Source organism: Pipistrellus hanaki (assembly GCF_964339955.1).
Source record: "Pipistrellus hanaki genome assembly, chromosome: 4".
Classification (NCBI taxonomy): domain Eukaryota; kingdom Metazoa; phylum Chordata; class Mammalia; order Chiroptera; family Vespertilionidae; genus Pipistrellus; species Pipistrellus hanaki.
Window position 1 is genome coordinate 78,349,828 of NC_140506.1, and position 15,546 is coordinate 78,365,373.

At 41.6% G+C, this 15,546-nt stretch overlaps 1 protein-coding gene across 1 annotated transcript in view; it reads right to left on the reverse strand.

Moving 5' to 3' along the window:
• TMC5 (transmembrane channel like 5) overlaps positions 1–5,312 on the reverse strand; it is a gene marked incomplete at its 5' end in the record, with an annotated part of 39,699 nt that extends 34,387 nt beyond the window's left edge. The window contains 2 exons of the mRNA XM_084880753.1: positions 2,359–2,504; positions 4,429–5,312. Of these exons, the coding sequence (XP_084736879.1) occupies positions 2,359–2,504; positions 4,429–5,312 (1,030 nt within the window). The remainder of the gene's footprint in view (positions 1–2,358; positions 2,505–4,428) is intronic.
• Between the last annotated feature and the right edge of the window lie 10,234 nt (positions 5,313–15,546).

The window sequence follows — 15,546 nt, forward strand, 5'->3', positions numbered from 1 at the left end:
TTCATAAAACACCACTTTGCTTGACTACATAAACAGCATTCCGATATCTGCTTAGTCTTTCCCATTATTTTTCATTAAAAAAATTAATTTCACAACTTTTTAATTGATGGAAAAACACTTGTCTAGGAGGGAGGGATGCTAGGTGCAGCACCAAGAGGCTTTAGGGTAGTGAGACTATTCTGCATGATGCCATACTGATGGATACATGTCCATTATACACATGTCCAAATCCATAGAGTGCATGACACTGAGGATGAGCACGGGAGTAAACTCTGGGCTTTGGATGAGAATGATGTGTCACTGTAGGTCCATTGATTTGTAACCAATGTACCACGCTGGCAGGGATCTTAATCATAACAAAAGCTATTTATGTGGGGGTGAGGGATATATATGGGACATTTCTGTTACCTTCCCCTCAATTTTACTGTGAACATAAAAAATAGTCTTACTTTTTAGAAAGTTGAAGCAAAAAAAAAAATTATCTAGATGATTATAGAGGTTCCTTCCTAGCATTTTATGATGGTGCATACATGAATTTAAAATATGACACCACCATTTTCTCAGGGGGAGAGTCCAGTCTCAGCGTCTTCACGGCAGTGTCCCATTTCACTGTATTTTGATTCAGCCCATGGTAAACAGTAAAGGCTCAGCACCTCAAAGAGGAAATGGAGCACGTTCTCATGGTGACAGGCACACCATTACAAGGCAGGAGGCTCTGGAATTTCTCACCAACAATCAGTTCCCAGGGTTGCTACTTACTCGCTGTGTGCCACGCCTTTGGGCATGTTACTTAACCTCTCTGAGCTTCGTATCTTAGCCTCTAAGTCAGACACAGTATCTTTTTTTTTTTTCATTATTGGCCCATAGGTGTCTTTTTAGACATTCCTTCCTCATTGCCCTTACCCATGAAATATTAATATCACAGATAGACTATACATTAGACTCGATATTCATGTGCAGTATGTGTATCTCTGCTTTATATATAAATTGAGGAAGGTTTTTTTTATGGCCTTTTAAAATAAATTTTCATATCTTGGGATTGATTTTGCCCCATTGATAATGCATGACATAACGGTGGAATAGACTAAATGAATGTTTTCTATGCAAATATGCAACTGTGGGTGTTTTTCATTAGTGCACAGAAAGGCACCCCACCCCCTCCTCTCTGCCTGCCTCCAACTCTTCCCCCCTGTCTCTTCGGGGCTGACCAAGCCTCCATCTGCTCCAACCAGCACTTGGGTCCCTCATTCTGTTCTTGGCTGAACAGCCCTACCTTTTCTTGTCCCATGGGCTCTAAATTCCTATAACATTGACTTACATGTAGTAGACTGGCTTCCTCTACCAGTAATAAGTCCCTTTTCCTCTGACAAGAACCGGTAGCATTTATTTTGCCTCTCAGAGCCAAACCTTTACATGGCAGGTTCTGAAGATGATGTGATTTTTCTCATATCAATAGGCTGCTTGCTCACTTTCTTAAGTCTTCATGTGTCGGGGTCACCTACCCAGCTGCCTCTTATTCCCTTTGCCTCACAGTAGGTTTCGAATACACAGGTGCTGCCTGTCTGAACACCTTTAGGATGCGCTAAACCAGTGTTTCCCAAACTTCTCTCATGATAAGAATCACCTGGTGGAGTTGTTAAAACACAGATTCCTGAATCCCAACTAAGAAGTGCTAAACTAGAATTTTTGGGAACATATAGGTAAAATTGTATACTTAACTAGTGCTCTAAGACAGATGTTATATACAGAGCACTAAGTTAGGTATTCAATTTTACCTATATGTTCTCAAAAATTCTAGTTTAGCACTTCTTAGTTGGGATTCAGGAATCTGTGTTTTAACAACTCTACCAGGTGATTCTCATCATGAGAGAAGTTTGGGAAACACTGCGCTAAACTAAAGCTGGCCACCAGCAGCACACAGACTGAATTCAGCTCACCAGTGATTTTTGTTTGCCCAGCTCAGAGGTTTTTAATTTTTTATTTTTATTAATTTTTTATTATTATTCTGGAGCGTGTAAAAATCAGGGGTGGGGGTGGGTTCACATAAAAACAAAGATTTCTCACTTCTTTAGAAAAAGCGGAGGATCTGGCCACACTGACCCCACATTTCCCCACATAACCGTAATGCATGGAACCCGGACATACATCATGTACACACAACCCCTATCTGGCCTGCTCTGGTACTTAATGATCCTGCTTCTCTAGACATTGAGCTCTCATTCCTTGTAATATGGGTGCTTGAGTGGAGTGAGATACACCAATTCTTCAATTATGGAAAGTCTTTAATCACTGTTGCCCTAAGTTCACTGAGTTTCACTTTCTTCCCAGGATATGATCCTCATTTTAACAAATGCTTACCGTAGCCGTTATCAGAGTGGCCATAGGGATTTTCCATCTCGATGGATTGCATTTCAATGTTTTCAGGATATTCTTCATTCTGCCTTGTGAACAAGCCCACGGGGCTGACACGTCCATGATGGACTGAAGATGTTCTGCTGAGCAACCTGCAATCCCAAAATGATGGATCAACACCCATTCAGTAGCATGGTAAGGACAGTCACCCATTCATCCAGCCAGCCACCCATTCATCCATTTTACAAATGCCAAAGAAATACCAACCATGTGTTAGGCATGGGCTGGCAGGTGAGGACACAAAGATAAAGACTTGGAGTATCTACTCTCAGGGAACTCCCAATAAAATCTGGTAGAGCTTCTTAGAAGTAGCCATAAGCAATAATAATACAAGTAGTGATTGTTGAGTATCAGAAAACAAGCCCAAGTAGTTTGGAGGAAGGAGAGAAGAATTCTGGCTGGGAGTTTGGGTTGGGGGTGTGCTGAGATTGGAAGGATTAACTCATACGTAAAGAGTTAGGAGGAGGGCATTCCAAGGATGAAGAACAGCATAAATAAAGGTATGAGACCAAAAAATGCTGACTATATAAAGGGAATGGTATGAAAATAAATTAATCTGGCTCATTTAAATCAACTAACAATGGTTCTCAATTTTATGTATATACCAATTCCCAGACCCTACACAGACAATTAAATCAGAAGCTCTGAAAGTTTGGCCCAGGCATCTGTATTATTTTTTAAGTTTCCCAGGTGGTCAGGTAATTCTAAGAATCAGCCAAGGTCAAGAACACTGACCTTCGGTCTGAGGTTAAGGTAGAGAAGGGATAAGAGAGGAGAAAGGAGGTCAAGTCTTTGGCTGGCATATTACAATTAGCCCAGTGCATCCGCATTTTAACATGTTCTCACAGGTTCAGCCTTTCCCCCAAAGGCTATAGGGACTCATGGAAGATGAGGAGCAAGGGAGTGACAGGGTCAGAAGTGTATTTTGGAATGATGAATCAGGCAGGGAGGACAAGACCAAGGAGGACATTTTGACCTGGTCTTGTTAACCCTACTATTTAGGACAAAGACATTTTGACTCTGGTACTTACCCAAATCCCATATCCTTGTTCCTTGATATAAAAACAGGCCATTAGTTTTTGTTGATTTCTTAGATATTATTAGTAGAAACAGTAATGAAAAATGAGACTCATATTGATTAGAATTTCACATGGTAAAATTTGTTACCATTTTTTTTTTGTGTGTGTGTGAAAGGGAGGAAGAGAGAGAGAGAGAGAAATAGAGGAAGAGAGAGAAAGATGAGAGAGAAGCATGGATTGATCAGTTGCCTGCCCCGTCTGGGGATTCAACCTGCAATCTAAGTATGTGCCTTGACCAGAATCTAACCACAACCTTTTGGTGTACAGGATGACACTCCAATTATCTGAGCCACAGGGGCTAGGGCTTATTATCGATTAAAACCCCCCCAAACTTGCTAAAGAATCACATCTTGTTGGCAACATGGACATTGAAAATTTTAACTCAGAAAGAATTAGATTTGGTAGAACTAAGTCACCCAAACTAGAGTTGCATCTAGTAAAATTGGTCAATGACCAAAAATTGATGGAAGATTAAAAGTTTTTTTTTTTTGTTTGTTTGTTTTTTTAATGTCTCAGCCATAAAGATAACCAATTGAAGAATGAAGTTGAATTCATGGAGTTATATCTTCAAAAGGTTTTCTTTATTGCAGTGCATTCCTGTTGATACACTTCTGGTTAAAAAGCTTGTGGTCATAACTATCCAGTCTTTGACCTGCAAAGTAGCCAGTCAAAGCAGTGGGGAATCTCAGTGTTTTTGCAGGAATTAGATACCAGGTGGAGCCTGAGGAAGGTGTTATCCAATCAAGAGCTGATGAAAGATTACGTTCAGGTAAAGGCTTGAAGCCTCAGGCTGAGTCCATGGCCTAGGTGAGGTCTAAAGGTATTGCAGTTTCACCATAACTTCAGGCCACGAAAACCACAATATGTTGTCCCTAACCCAAACAATGCCAACCGAGTTTCAGCCCCCATCCCAGTGGAGGGAGATGCCTGCACTTACTCCCTCGGCATTTCCGGAGTCTTGGAAGAGCCATAATCACGACCATCTTCAGCATCTGGGTAGTCAGGCTCCCCCCAAAAATTTGGAGAGTTCTGGTAGTCCTCAGCACCGGGATAGTCTGGTTTCTCTAAAAAGTGTGGAGCGTAAGATGGATTCTCAGCACCCGGGTAATCAGGCTCTCCCAGAGTGTCTATGGATGGTTTGATTCTGGAACCAGCATGTCCTCCATTCCTTCCAGAGCCTGGATAGTTGGAACTGGCTCCGGGGCCAAGATGGTGAGCATTTCCCTGAGCCCCAGGATAGTCTGGTTCTCCCAAGAATCCAGGATAATCAGGATTTGTTCTGGAGCCCACATAGTTTCCACTGCTTCCGGAACCTGCAAAGTCAGGATTTCGCTGGGATTCAGAGTAGTCTGGCTCTTTGGATGAGTATGGATCGTATGGATTGCTCCAAGATGCATCTGGCTTTGCCAGAGATGTGGGGTAGTCTGGACTTCTTCTGGAGCCTGCAGCGTATGGATTGCTCCTGGTGCCAGGGTAGTCTGGATTATTCTGAGACCCGGGGTAATCTGGTTCTGCTAGAGTCCTGGGATAGCCTGGATGTCTTCTGGAGCTTGCAGAGTACAGATCGTCTCTGATGCCAGGATAGTCTGGATTACTCAAAGATCCAGGATAATCTGGTTCTGCTAGGGACCTGGGATAGTCTGGACTTGTTCTGGAGTCTTCAGAGTATGGGTTCCTCCTGGTTTTGGAGAAAGCTGAGTTGTTCAGAGAATCTGGATACTCCTGAGTTTTCAAATACTCCTGCATGTGATTCCGAGACCCTGAATAATCCGGGTAATCTGGCTCTTCCTCATACCCATTATTCCTGTAATAGGCAGACATGCTGGGACAGATCCTTTACCATGGAAGGTTCAAATGTTCCTGCATTTGCGCTACATGGGGATCTTTTTTAAATCTGAAAAACAAAAAGGAAGAAAAAGGTCAGATATTTTCCTTTCTTCCCTACAGAGATTGCTGGTTAACTCCCAGTATTTGCCCTTCTTTCTTTCATAGTTGGGTACATAGCTGCCCAGAATAAAGTCTACACTTCCCAGCTCCCTGTGCACCCAACTGTGGCCATTAGTGTGGTCAATGGGTTGTGATTTTGAACTCATTTCTTGATGTGTCAGAGCTTAGCCTATCCTGACTGATATAAGATCATCTTTTGTTTAGAACCTTTGACAAATTGAGTCATATATATTTACTAGAAATCTGTTGCACAGATTCATGCACCGGTGGGGCCCCTCAGCTTGGCCCGGCGTCCTCTCGAAATCTGGGACCCTTTGGGGGAAGTTGGAGGCCCGGTGCACGGATTCGGCCTGATCCCTGCAGGCCAGGCCGAGGGACCCCACTGGTGCATGAATCTGTGTGTGAGGCTTCTATAAGATCTTTGGTTAATCTCTTCCCACCCTTCCCTCTGAGATTCATCACACTGTTCCATGTTTTCATGTCTGTGCATCAAGCATCTGCTTCCTGGTGGTCAATATGTGACATAGCTACCAGATGAATGGTTGAACGGTTGCTTAAGCTTTTATATATATATATATATATATATATATATATATATATATATATATATATATATATATATATATATATATATTCATATATATATATTCATATATATATATTCATATATATATATTCATATATATATATTCATATATATATATTCATATATATATTCATATAGTATACACACACACACACACACAAAGATAGCTGATAGATAAGTAGAAAGTAGGTGGTTGGATGGATAAATAGATAGATAGACATATGTGATCAGCCAAATTAGTTCTAAATTTATTGATACAGTTCTCAGTTCTACTAATGTCATTAGACAGGAGCTTCATGTACCACATGTCTTTTTCACAGTCCAACCATAAATGGTGCTCTGACCACTATCACCTGCACTGGGACAAATTCCTAAACAAACAAAGAGCTAAGCCCAAAGAAAATGATTGGGAAAGAAGAGGAAGGAGGAAATAACTATAAGGATATAGTCATGTACAAATGGTCAAATACAGTGGGCGTGGTCTTCTAAGCACCTTCCTATTCACTGTTAAAGGAACAAATATCCTGCTCTTTAAGGGAATAATTTTTCTTTGTGCACTGGACAAAGCAGAGAGGATACTGTACTTTCCCCCTCCAGATTTTACTGCTCTAGTACCTTCTAGTAGCCGTAGCCGTTAGGACTCAGCTACCGAGTCCTCCTTTGACATTCCACTGAGGGCTTTCCATTTCGCTGCTTCTGTGGCTTTCAGTCACACTCCCAGCAATGAAATGTTTGCTAAGTCTGTTAGCTGTGGGCTCCCTGTTTGATCCTGCAAGGCTCCTGGTTCGAATGGGTGATCACAATAACCTCGCATTTGTCATTCAGCTTGTCCAGGAAAAATATTCAAGGTGAAATTACAGCAGATCGTCACAATTTTGTTCAATGTCCTTTCATTATAACGTTAATGAGATGCTGTAGGAACTTAACTCTTGCTTATATCAATTAGCCTATCATAAAATTGGTTTTGTTACACCTCATTTCACAAAACCTATGGATGACATTAAATGAGGACTGACTGAACATCTTAAAACCGGGATGAGGTCACATTCAAGCTATTTATCTAGAGCTCTGCTGCCAATCTTATGCCAGCATCAGCCCTGGCGAGCCACCCATAAGCTCTTTTCTGCAGCTGCCAAAGTGACCTCCCAAAACTCAGGGACTCAGAGTCATTAAGGGTTATCAGGCCAAGCTTTGTGCAAAATAACACAAAACTGGAATCAACCCAAAAGGCCAGCCACAGCGGTGGGACAAGTCTGTCAGCACTTCTGCACAGTGGAAGAACATGTCACTATATATCTATGAATGCATTAGGTCTATGGGGGCCAGCAAAGGATGCTGGTCATGGTTCTTCTCTCTAATCTCATCTCCTGCCCAGGCCAGAATATTATGGCCATGCATCTGTCACTGGGCAAAGGTTAATTTAGTCAATTGAAGCCATTTATTACCCGAAAGATAAGGCAAGAGAAACCAGGGCTTATAAAACAACAAACCTGATCACCAAATGCAAGATAACACAAGAGGCAAAGCAAACCACACATTCTGATATCAGGTGTACCTTTGTTTTCCCTCCGAAGGGGGTGAACATTGTTGAACAGATAGCAAGGCAAACCATTAAACCTAAATAAAGTCAACATTGCTTATCTAGCCACAATCCTATAAATGATACAAAAATACATACATATTTAAGAGTCGGAATGATCCCAGTGATTCTATAGAAATTCTTAACTAGCTCCGATGAGCCACCATTCATTTGATTTAAAAGACTAACCAAATTAAAAAAAAAAATTTTGAGCATAAGAAACATTTTATTTTGCTAAATAAGAACATTAAAAACAATAACAGTTACAGCCCACTGTCACTATTAGTTCATAAAACATTTTATGGACAATTTTTTTTTTAAAGGAGAAGGTTCCAATCTTAAAAGGAAAGGAGGCCATTTAATTGAATAGATTTAACTTCATAAAAACATACTCCTTTATCCTCTTTTTTACTCACTTTGTTCAAAATGGATGCAAACAGTCCTGGTCTAAAGATGCTGTGGGGAACCGCAGAGTCAGCCGCACTGGGGGCTGCTCTCCAGATAGCTTTTTTTTTTTTTTTAATTTTTTTAAAATTTTTAAATTTTTATTGATTTTTTACAGAGAGGAAGGGAGAGGGATAGGGAGTCAGAAACATCAATGAGAGAGGAACATCGATCAGCTGCCTCCTGCACACCCCCTACCAGGGATGTGCCTGCAACCCATGTACATGCCCTTGACCGTAATTGAACCTGGGACCTTTCAGTCCTCAGGCCGATGTTCTGTCCACTGAGCCAAACCGGTTTTGGCTCCAGATAGCTTTTGATAGGAGCTGGAGGGCAGATGATTTACAAAAGGTCAGAATCTCCATATTGGTCTTGAAGTCTGAATTTTCCAAGTTGCTGATTGCAGGCAGAGCCACATATCCTGGAAAACAGAGGACTTTGACGTCTATAAAAGTTTATGTCAAACTCTACAGCTCGGTCAGGTGCATACGTAAGTGAGAAATGCTGGCTCACCTGCCTTCCTGTTTTCTTTTAATCACTTTTAAAAAAATTAAACTGTAGTCTTTTATAGAGAATAAAAGAGCAGATATTAGCAAATACTAATCTTTTTCATATTAATTCAAGGTTTGTGTTTATTTTACCCAGGAAATGAGACATTCCTGGTAAAACTGGAGCTCTCTACGCCCCTCCCCCTTCTTCTCTCTCCCGAAACCACTGCTATCATGGTGGGACTTTCAGGTCATACTGTTTATACTTTGACCCCTGTTAGGGGTTGAATTGTGTCCCCGGAAAAAGATATGTGGAAATCTTAGAAGATGACCTCATTTGGTAACAGAGTCTTTACACAGGTAATAAAGTTAAAATGAAGTCATCAGGCCTGGCCAGTGTGGGTCAGTGGCTGAACAATTACCTATGAACCGGGATGTCACAGCTGGATTCCTGGTTGGGGTGCAAGCCTGGGTTGTGGGCTCTATCCCCAGTGTGGGGCAGGAGGCAGCCAATCAATGATTCTCTATCACCATTGATGTTTCTGTCTCTCTCTCCCTCTCCCTTCCTCTCTGAAATAAATAAATATTTAGTTTAACCCATTGTATGCCCTAAGCACCTATAAGACGCAAGCAGCAGACCTCCCCACACGCGTCTATAGGCACAAACCTCGCATATCAACTCTGGTCGCCCAGTTTTAAAATCAGACTTGTTAGCAACATCTCTGTGTTTGTAAAGAAAATTATTGTACCTTAAATTCGTAAGTATTCCAGAGCATACGGAAGAAATGGGGATGGTTTCTATTCTGGACGCGTGGCAGTTAACTGGTTAGAAATGAGGTCATGAAGGTGAGGCCTAATCCAATATGACTGATGTCCTCATGGAAAAGGGAGATGTGGACACAGACGTGCACAGAGGGAGGGATGTGTGAGCAGTAGTTGGGAGGACACCGTGTGAAGACTGGAGATCATAATAATCTGGCCACTCAGTTATCCTGCCACAGACAAGGAGAGTCCGGGGCTTCCAGAGGTTGGAAGAGGCAAGTAAGGATCCTCCTTCCTCTACAGGTGTCAGAGGGGCCATTACCCTCTCAACACCTCGTGTTCGGACTTCCAGCCTCTGGAACTGTGAGACAATACGTTTTGGTTATTTCAGCCACCCAGGCTGTGGTACCTTGTTACAGCAGCCCTAGGAAACTAGTGAAGGCACACACACTGAGTGGCCAAATCATTATGATCTCTGAATGCATAATAATCTGGCCACTCAGTGTATATCCTACAAAATAAAAGGCTAATATGCAAGTTGTCCCCTCGACCAGGAGTTCAACCAGCAGGCAGGCTGTCCAACCACCCATGTTCCCCCTCCCTCCCCCCGCCAGATTGGATGGACCCCATCCATGCACGAATTCATGCACCAGGCCTCCAATATATATATCTATATATCTATACATCTATACATCTACATATACATACACACATACACTGAGTGGTCAGATTATTATGCGTTCAGAGATCATAATAATCTGGCCACTCAGTGTATATGTGTCAATAAGTGACAATACTATCGCTTCATGCATAAAGGTTGTGTCTATGGCTATTTCATATCCTACATATTTTCTGCAACTTGCCTTTTTTTAAAAAACAGAAAATTGGCTTTGTGATTTCTCCATGTTGGTAGTTCTAATAACAACAGTCTAGAAGTTTGCTCATCTTAATGGCTGTGCACTATTCCATCATATGACCAGCATATTTAGTGATTCTCCTGCTGATGGACATGTAGGCCGTTTCCCCTTTTTCACTATTCAAATCACCAGTGTGCATCCCAGCTGCATTTCCTTGTGCTCATGAAGAAAACCTCTCCAGGAAGAGACCTGGAAGTGGTTTTGCCAGGTCGTTTGGGTTCAGTGTTTTCAGTTCCTAAGGAAGATGGCCCCACGAGGTAGTGCAGCCCCACAATGGAATATTATTCATCCTGATAAAGGCATGAAATTATTGTGTGTGTGTGTCTGTGGGGGGAGTGGGTAGAGGTGGGAGAGGGTATGGGGGAGATAAATGGTGATGGAAAAAATAAAATAAATTTTTTACATTTTTTAATTTTATTTTTTTATATTTTATTGATTTTTTTACAGAGAGGAGGGGGAGAGATAGAGCTAGAAACGTCGATGAGAGAGAAACATCGACCAGCTGCCTCTTGCACACCCCCTACCGGGGATGTTCCCCCAACCAATGTACATGCCCTTGACCGGAATCGAACCTGGGACCCTTCAGTCCGCAGACCGATGCTCTACCACTGAGCCAAACCGGCTTCGGCAAATTTTTACGTTTTTAAAAATAAATGAAATTCTGATACACGATACAACATGGTTAAACCTTAAGGACTTTATCCTAAGTGAAATGAGCCAGTCAGATAAAGACAGAAACTGTATGACTCCAGTTGTATGAGTTATCTAGAATAGTCAGACTCAAAGAAATACAAGACAGGGAGTTGTTTAATAGGTATGGAGTTTCAGTTTTGCAAGATGAAAAAAGTCTGGAGATGGGTTGCATAACAATGTGAAAGTACTTATCACTACTGAACTGCACACTTACAAATGGTTAAGGTGATAAATATAATGTTATGTATCTTTTACTACAATTTAAAAAAGAAGAGCAAAGACAAAAAAAAAAAGGAGACAAGAATTTCCCCAAATTACAGTAATTCAAACATAAAACCCAGTTTTTAAAAAGAGTAAAACACTGAAGCACTGTGGGTGGGGAAAGGGAAGAGAAAAGTCTGGAATAAGCTGACTATGTGAATGCGTTCTTGCTCAATCCCCAAATAAGTTATGCAGGCTTTAAAGGAAGTCAAAATTTGCTGTAATCAAAACGTACCGAGTTTTTGAACTGTACAATTTACTTAAAGCCTCAAAGCAAGCACAATAAAGCCATCATTGAAATGTTTAACGTAACATTCATCACAGCAATGAAAGGAAATTAAAAACCCAACAGCCCTGAACACTTTCCAACCCCACCTGCACTTGACAAGGACGGCTGGCATAATTGGATGGGCGTGTCTGTGTTCCAGTTTATGGACACCAACATCTGAACGGCACAGTTTTCATGTGTCATTAGTTATTATTCTTTTGTCAACAATTTAAAAATAGTTAAAAAAAAATTCTTAGTTTAAAGGCCCTGTTGGAGCTTCACGGCATAGTTTGCCAACCCCTAAATACATTGGGCTGCATCTCTGAGTAACGGCCTTTGCACATGTTGTTCTCTCTGCCTAAAATGCTTTTCCCTCCATTCTTTAAAAAAAATATATTTTATTGATTATTTTACAGAAAGGAAAGGAGAGGGACAGAGAGCTAGAAACATCAACCAGCTGCCTCCTGCACACCCCCCACCAGGGATGTGCCCCCAACCCAGGTACATGCTCTTGACTGGAATTGAACCTGGGACCTTTCAGTCCGCAGGCTGACGCTCTATCCACTGAGCCAAACTGGTTTCGGCACTTTTCCCTCCATTCTTGGTGTGCTAACTCTTCTTTCACAGGGGGGGCATCTTATCCTCAAACCTCCCCCCCCCACACACACACTCACATCTTGAAGGTCTATCCTGTATCATCCTGCCCTTTTCCCATAGGACTAAATTATGTTCTAATAACTTGTAATTATACACTAACTTTGTGCACGTATTGTTCAATGTTTGTTCTCCACCAGACTGGAAGCTCTGTAAGGGCAGGGGTTATTCTATGTTGCTCTCTTTATCCCCAGCATCTAATACCATGACTGATGTGTAGAAGGCACTCAATATTTTAAAAAATATATATATTTTATTGACTTTGTACAGATAGGAAGGGAGAGAGATAGAGAGTTAGAAACATCCATGAGAGAGAGTCATTGATCAGCTGCCTCTTGCACACCCCCTACTGGGAATATGCCTGCAACCAAGGTACATGCCCTTGACCGGAATCGAACCCGGGACCCGTCAGTCCCCAAGCTGACGCTCTATCCATTGAGCCAAACCGGTTTCGGCGGCACTCAATATTGTTGAATGAATGGATGCGTGAATGTTGTTCCACAAAGTTCTCATTCATCTCATCCATCACCTGGAGTCCATCTTGGTGGCGGCCACCCTCAGCCAGCGGGAAGGGAAATAAACCTACACTGGCATCAGCTGGACTACTCTGGAGGGGGGAGGGGAAAGGGGAAGGGAGAGGTCACTCAGGCCTGGATCCATATTGGCACCAATTCAGCCCATTTATAAACTGAGGGTTCCGGATACGTTCAGGGATTCTTGAAAGGACCATTTCCCTGATGGAAAATAACAGAGAATTTCCCAGGGATAGTTCCTTCTTTTTAAAATTCCATTCAATATTTCAAATGAACAACCAGGGAAAGTCTCCGTTGGTGCTCATAACTCTTGAGCACCTCTCTGAATTGGCTGTAGTTTCTTTATCCACAAAGATGGAGCAAGGTTTCAAGCTCAGAACTTCTTGAGGCCACAACTTAGGACTAGAATTTAACTATTTCATTTTTAAAATAGCCTACAGTAAAGTATTTTTATTTGGTGCATAGTTCTATGAATTTGAACACATACACAACAACCCCTACAGTCAGGTTACAGAGCTGTTTCATCCCCGAGGCTCCCTCTGGCCACCCTTCTAAAATCAACCCTCCTCCCACCTTCTGCCCATCACTGATCCTACAGATTTACCTTTTCCAAAATGTCCCATAAATGGAATTGCACAGATGTAGCTTCTCACACTCAGCATAATTTAGCTGGAATTTAATAACACAGTTTGGTTTGCCCTATGTGTTTGTATGCATATAAATATAGTCACCTATATTTATAAGCTTGTGGTACAAGTTTCCCATTAAATAATGACATCAGTTTCCTTTTATAACAAATATGTTAGTTAAAAAAGAAGAGATAAAACATTACTATGCATGGCAGGAAAAGGGGCAAAAATTATGAATGTGAAATGAAAATTACTAAATTTGGGGAAACAATGGACAATATACAATAATATAATTGCATCCTTGTCTCCCTCCCCCCCCGCCCCTGCCTCACACACACACTACCAGTCTATGCTTCTAAGAATTTCTGAAAAGGAAGGGAATTTTTTTTTTTTCTTTCTTTTGAGCCAAAAGAAATGGCTCATCCCAGACATCTCATTTCAACGAAGCTTTCATAATCACAGCTCTGGAAGCTTCGATCCCTTCCTCCTGATCTCAGAAAGTCCTTTCCAACACAAAGGCTACTACTGCATGACCCGTCCCCGAAAGGTTGCCCAGGCACCAGGCCATCCCACACTCAAACACACCCACATTTCAGCAGAGACCTGGATTTGGTTTGCAAAGACTTTGTTGTTCCTTCTGGGTTTGCCATGTTAGCTTAAGGATTAGTCCGGCTTTCACCATCCATGCCCTTACAAACAAATGCCTTAACTCCTTTACCTGCCATGTATGATATGTAGAACCAGGAAATAAAGGCCATGTTTATAAAGGCAACAGTTTCTGAAAAGCACTGAGGGCTTCTAATCGCCCGTTTAACAAAACCCTCCCATAACCACACGCTTGTCAATGAGTGGCCCAGAGCGTGCTTCCGCCTCTGACCCAGGCACATCCATAGACACAGGTTTGGACCCTTCTAAACTAAGGTCTGTGTGGGCAAGAACCAATATCAACGCTAGGGATAGGAGCAGAAAAATCTAAGTAAAATAAAATGGGTATGTCTTCTTGTTCTCTCTGTTTCCCTTTCACCAAGGAATTTACTAAGTTTTGAAAATATTTACTTAATTCACAAGGAAAGAGAGTTGTATTTGATGAATGCAAAAGGAATATAGATTTTAGCTTGTTAAGCACATGAGAAAGTGTCAGAGGATGAAAAAGTACATGAACTTAAGCTCAAGAAGGGCACACCCAGGCATGGCAAGAATGAATACATTCAGAGGATGGTCTAATGTGCTTGGGGACCCTCCTGCTCCCTTCCCACGGTCCCTGTGCTCAGAATTCTGCAGGATCAGGGAAAAATGATAAGCCTTTTAAAAAAATAATATATATATATATATATATATATATATATATATATTATTGATTTTTTTTTACAGAGAGGAGGAGAGAGGGATAGAGAGCTAGAAACGTCGATGAGAGAGAAACATCAACCAGCTGCCTCTTGCACACCCCCTACAGGGAAGGTGCCTGCAACCAATGTACATGCTCTTGACTGGAATCGAAACTGGGACCTTTCAGTCTGCAGACCGATGCTCTACCACTGAGCCAAACCAGTTTCAGCAATGATAAGCCTTAAAGCCCTCTCTGGCTAGGCATTCTCACCTATTAAAAAATATATTTTTCCTATTGATTTCAGAGAGAGGAAGAGAGAAATTGAAACATCAATGATGAGAATCTTTGATTGCCTGCCTCCTGCATGCCCCCTTGGGATCAAGCTCTCAACCCAGCATGTGCCTTTGATTGGGATCAAACCAGGGACCCTTTAGTCTGCAGGCCAATGCTCTATGCATTGAACCAAACTGGATATAGCCATTCTCACCCTTTTCTACCACTGGGACTCAGAAAGGCAGGAGGAGGCAGAAAAGCCAGGCTGAGCCTTACCCTGTGGTTCTGGGTCTGTGTCCGGCCCCACTTTGTTAGAGGAAAAAGGACCTCCTTCTGGATCTATCTTTGGGACTAGAAGCATTATTATTATTATTATTATTATTATTATTATTTTATTTTGTCCTATTTTTTTATTTTTCAATTGCAGTTTATATTCAATATTATTCTGTATTAGTTTCAGATGTACAGCATACTGGTTAGACTCTACCATTAGACAATCATGTATTTTACTTGGTGGCCTCCCAATACATCGTTATTACAATATTATTGACCTTATTACTATGCTGTAATTTATATCTCTGTGGCTATTCCATAACTACCAATTAGTATTTCTTAATCCCTTTACCTTTTCCACCCAGCCTCCCAACCTCCCTCCCCTCTGTCAACCATCAGTCTGTAGAAACTTAATTCTTAA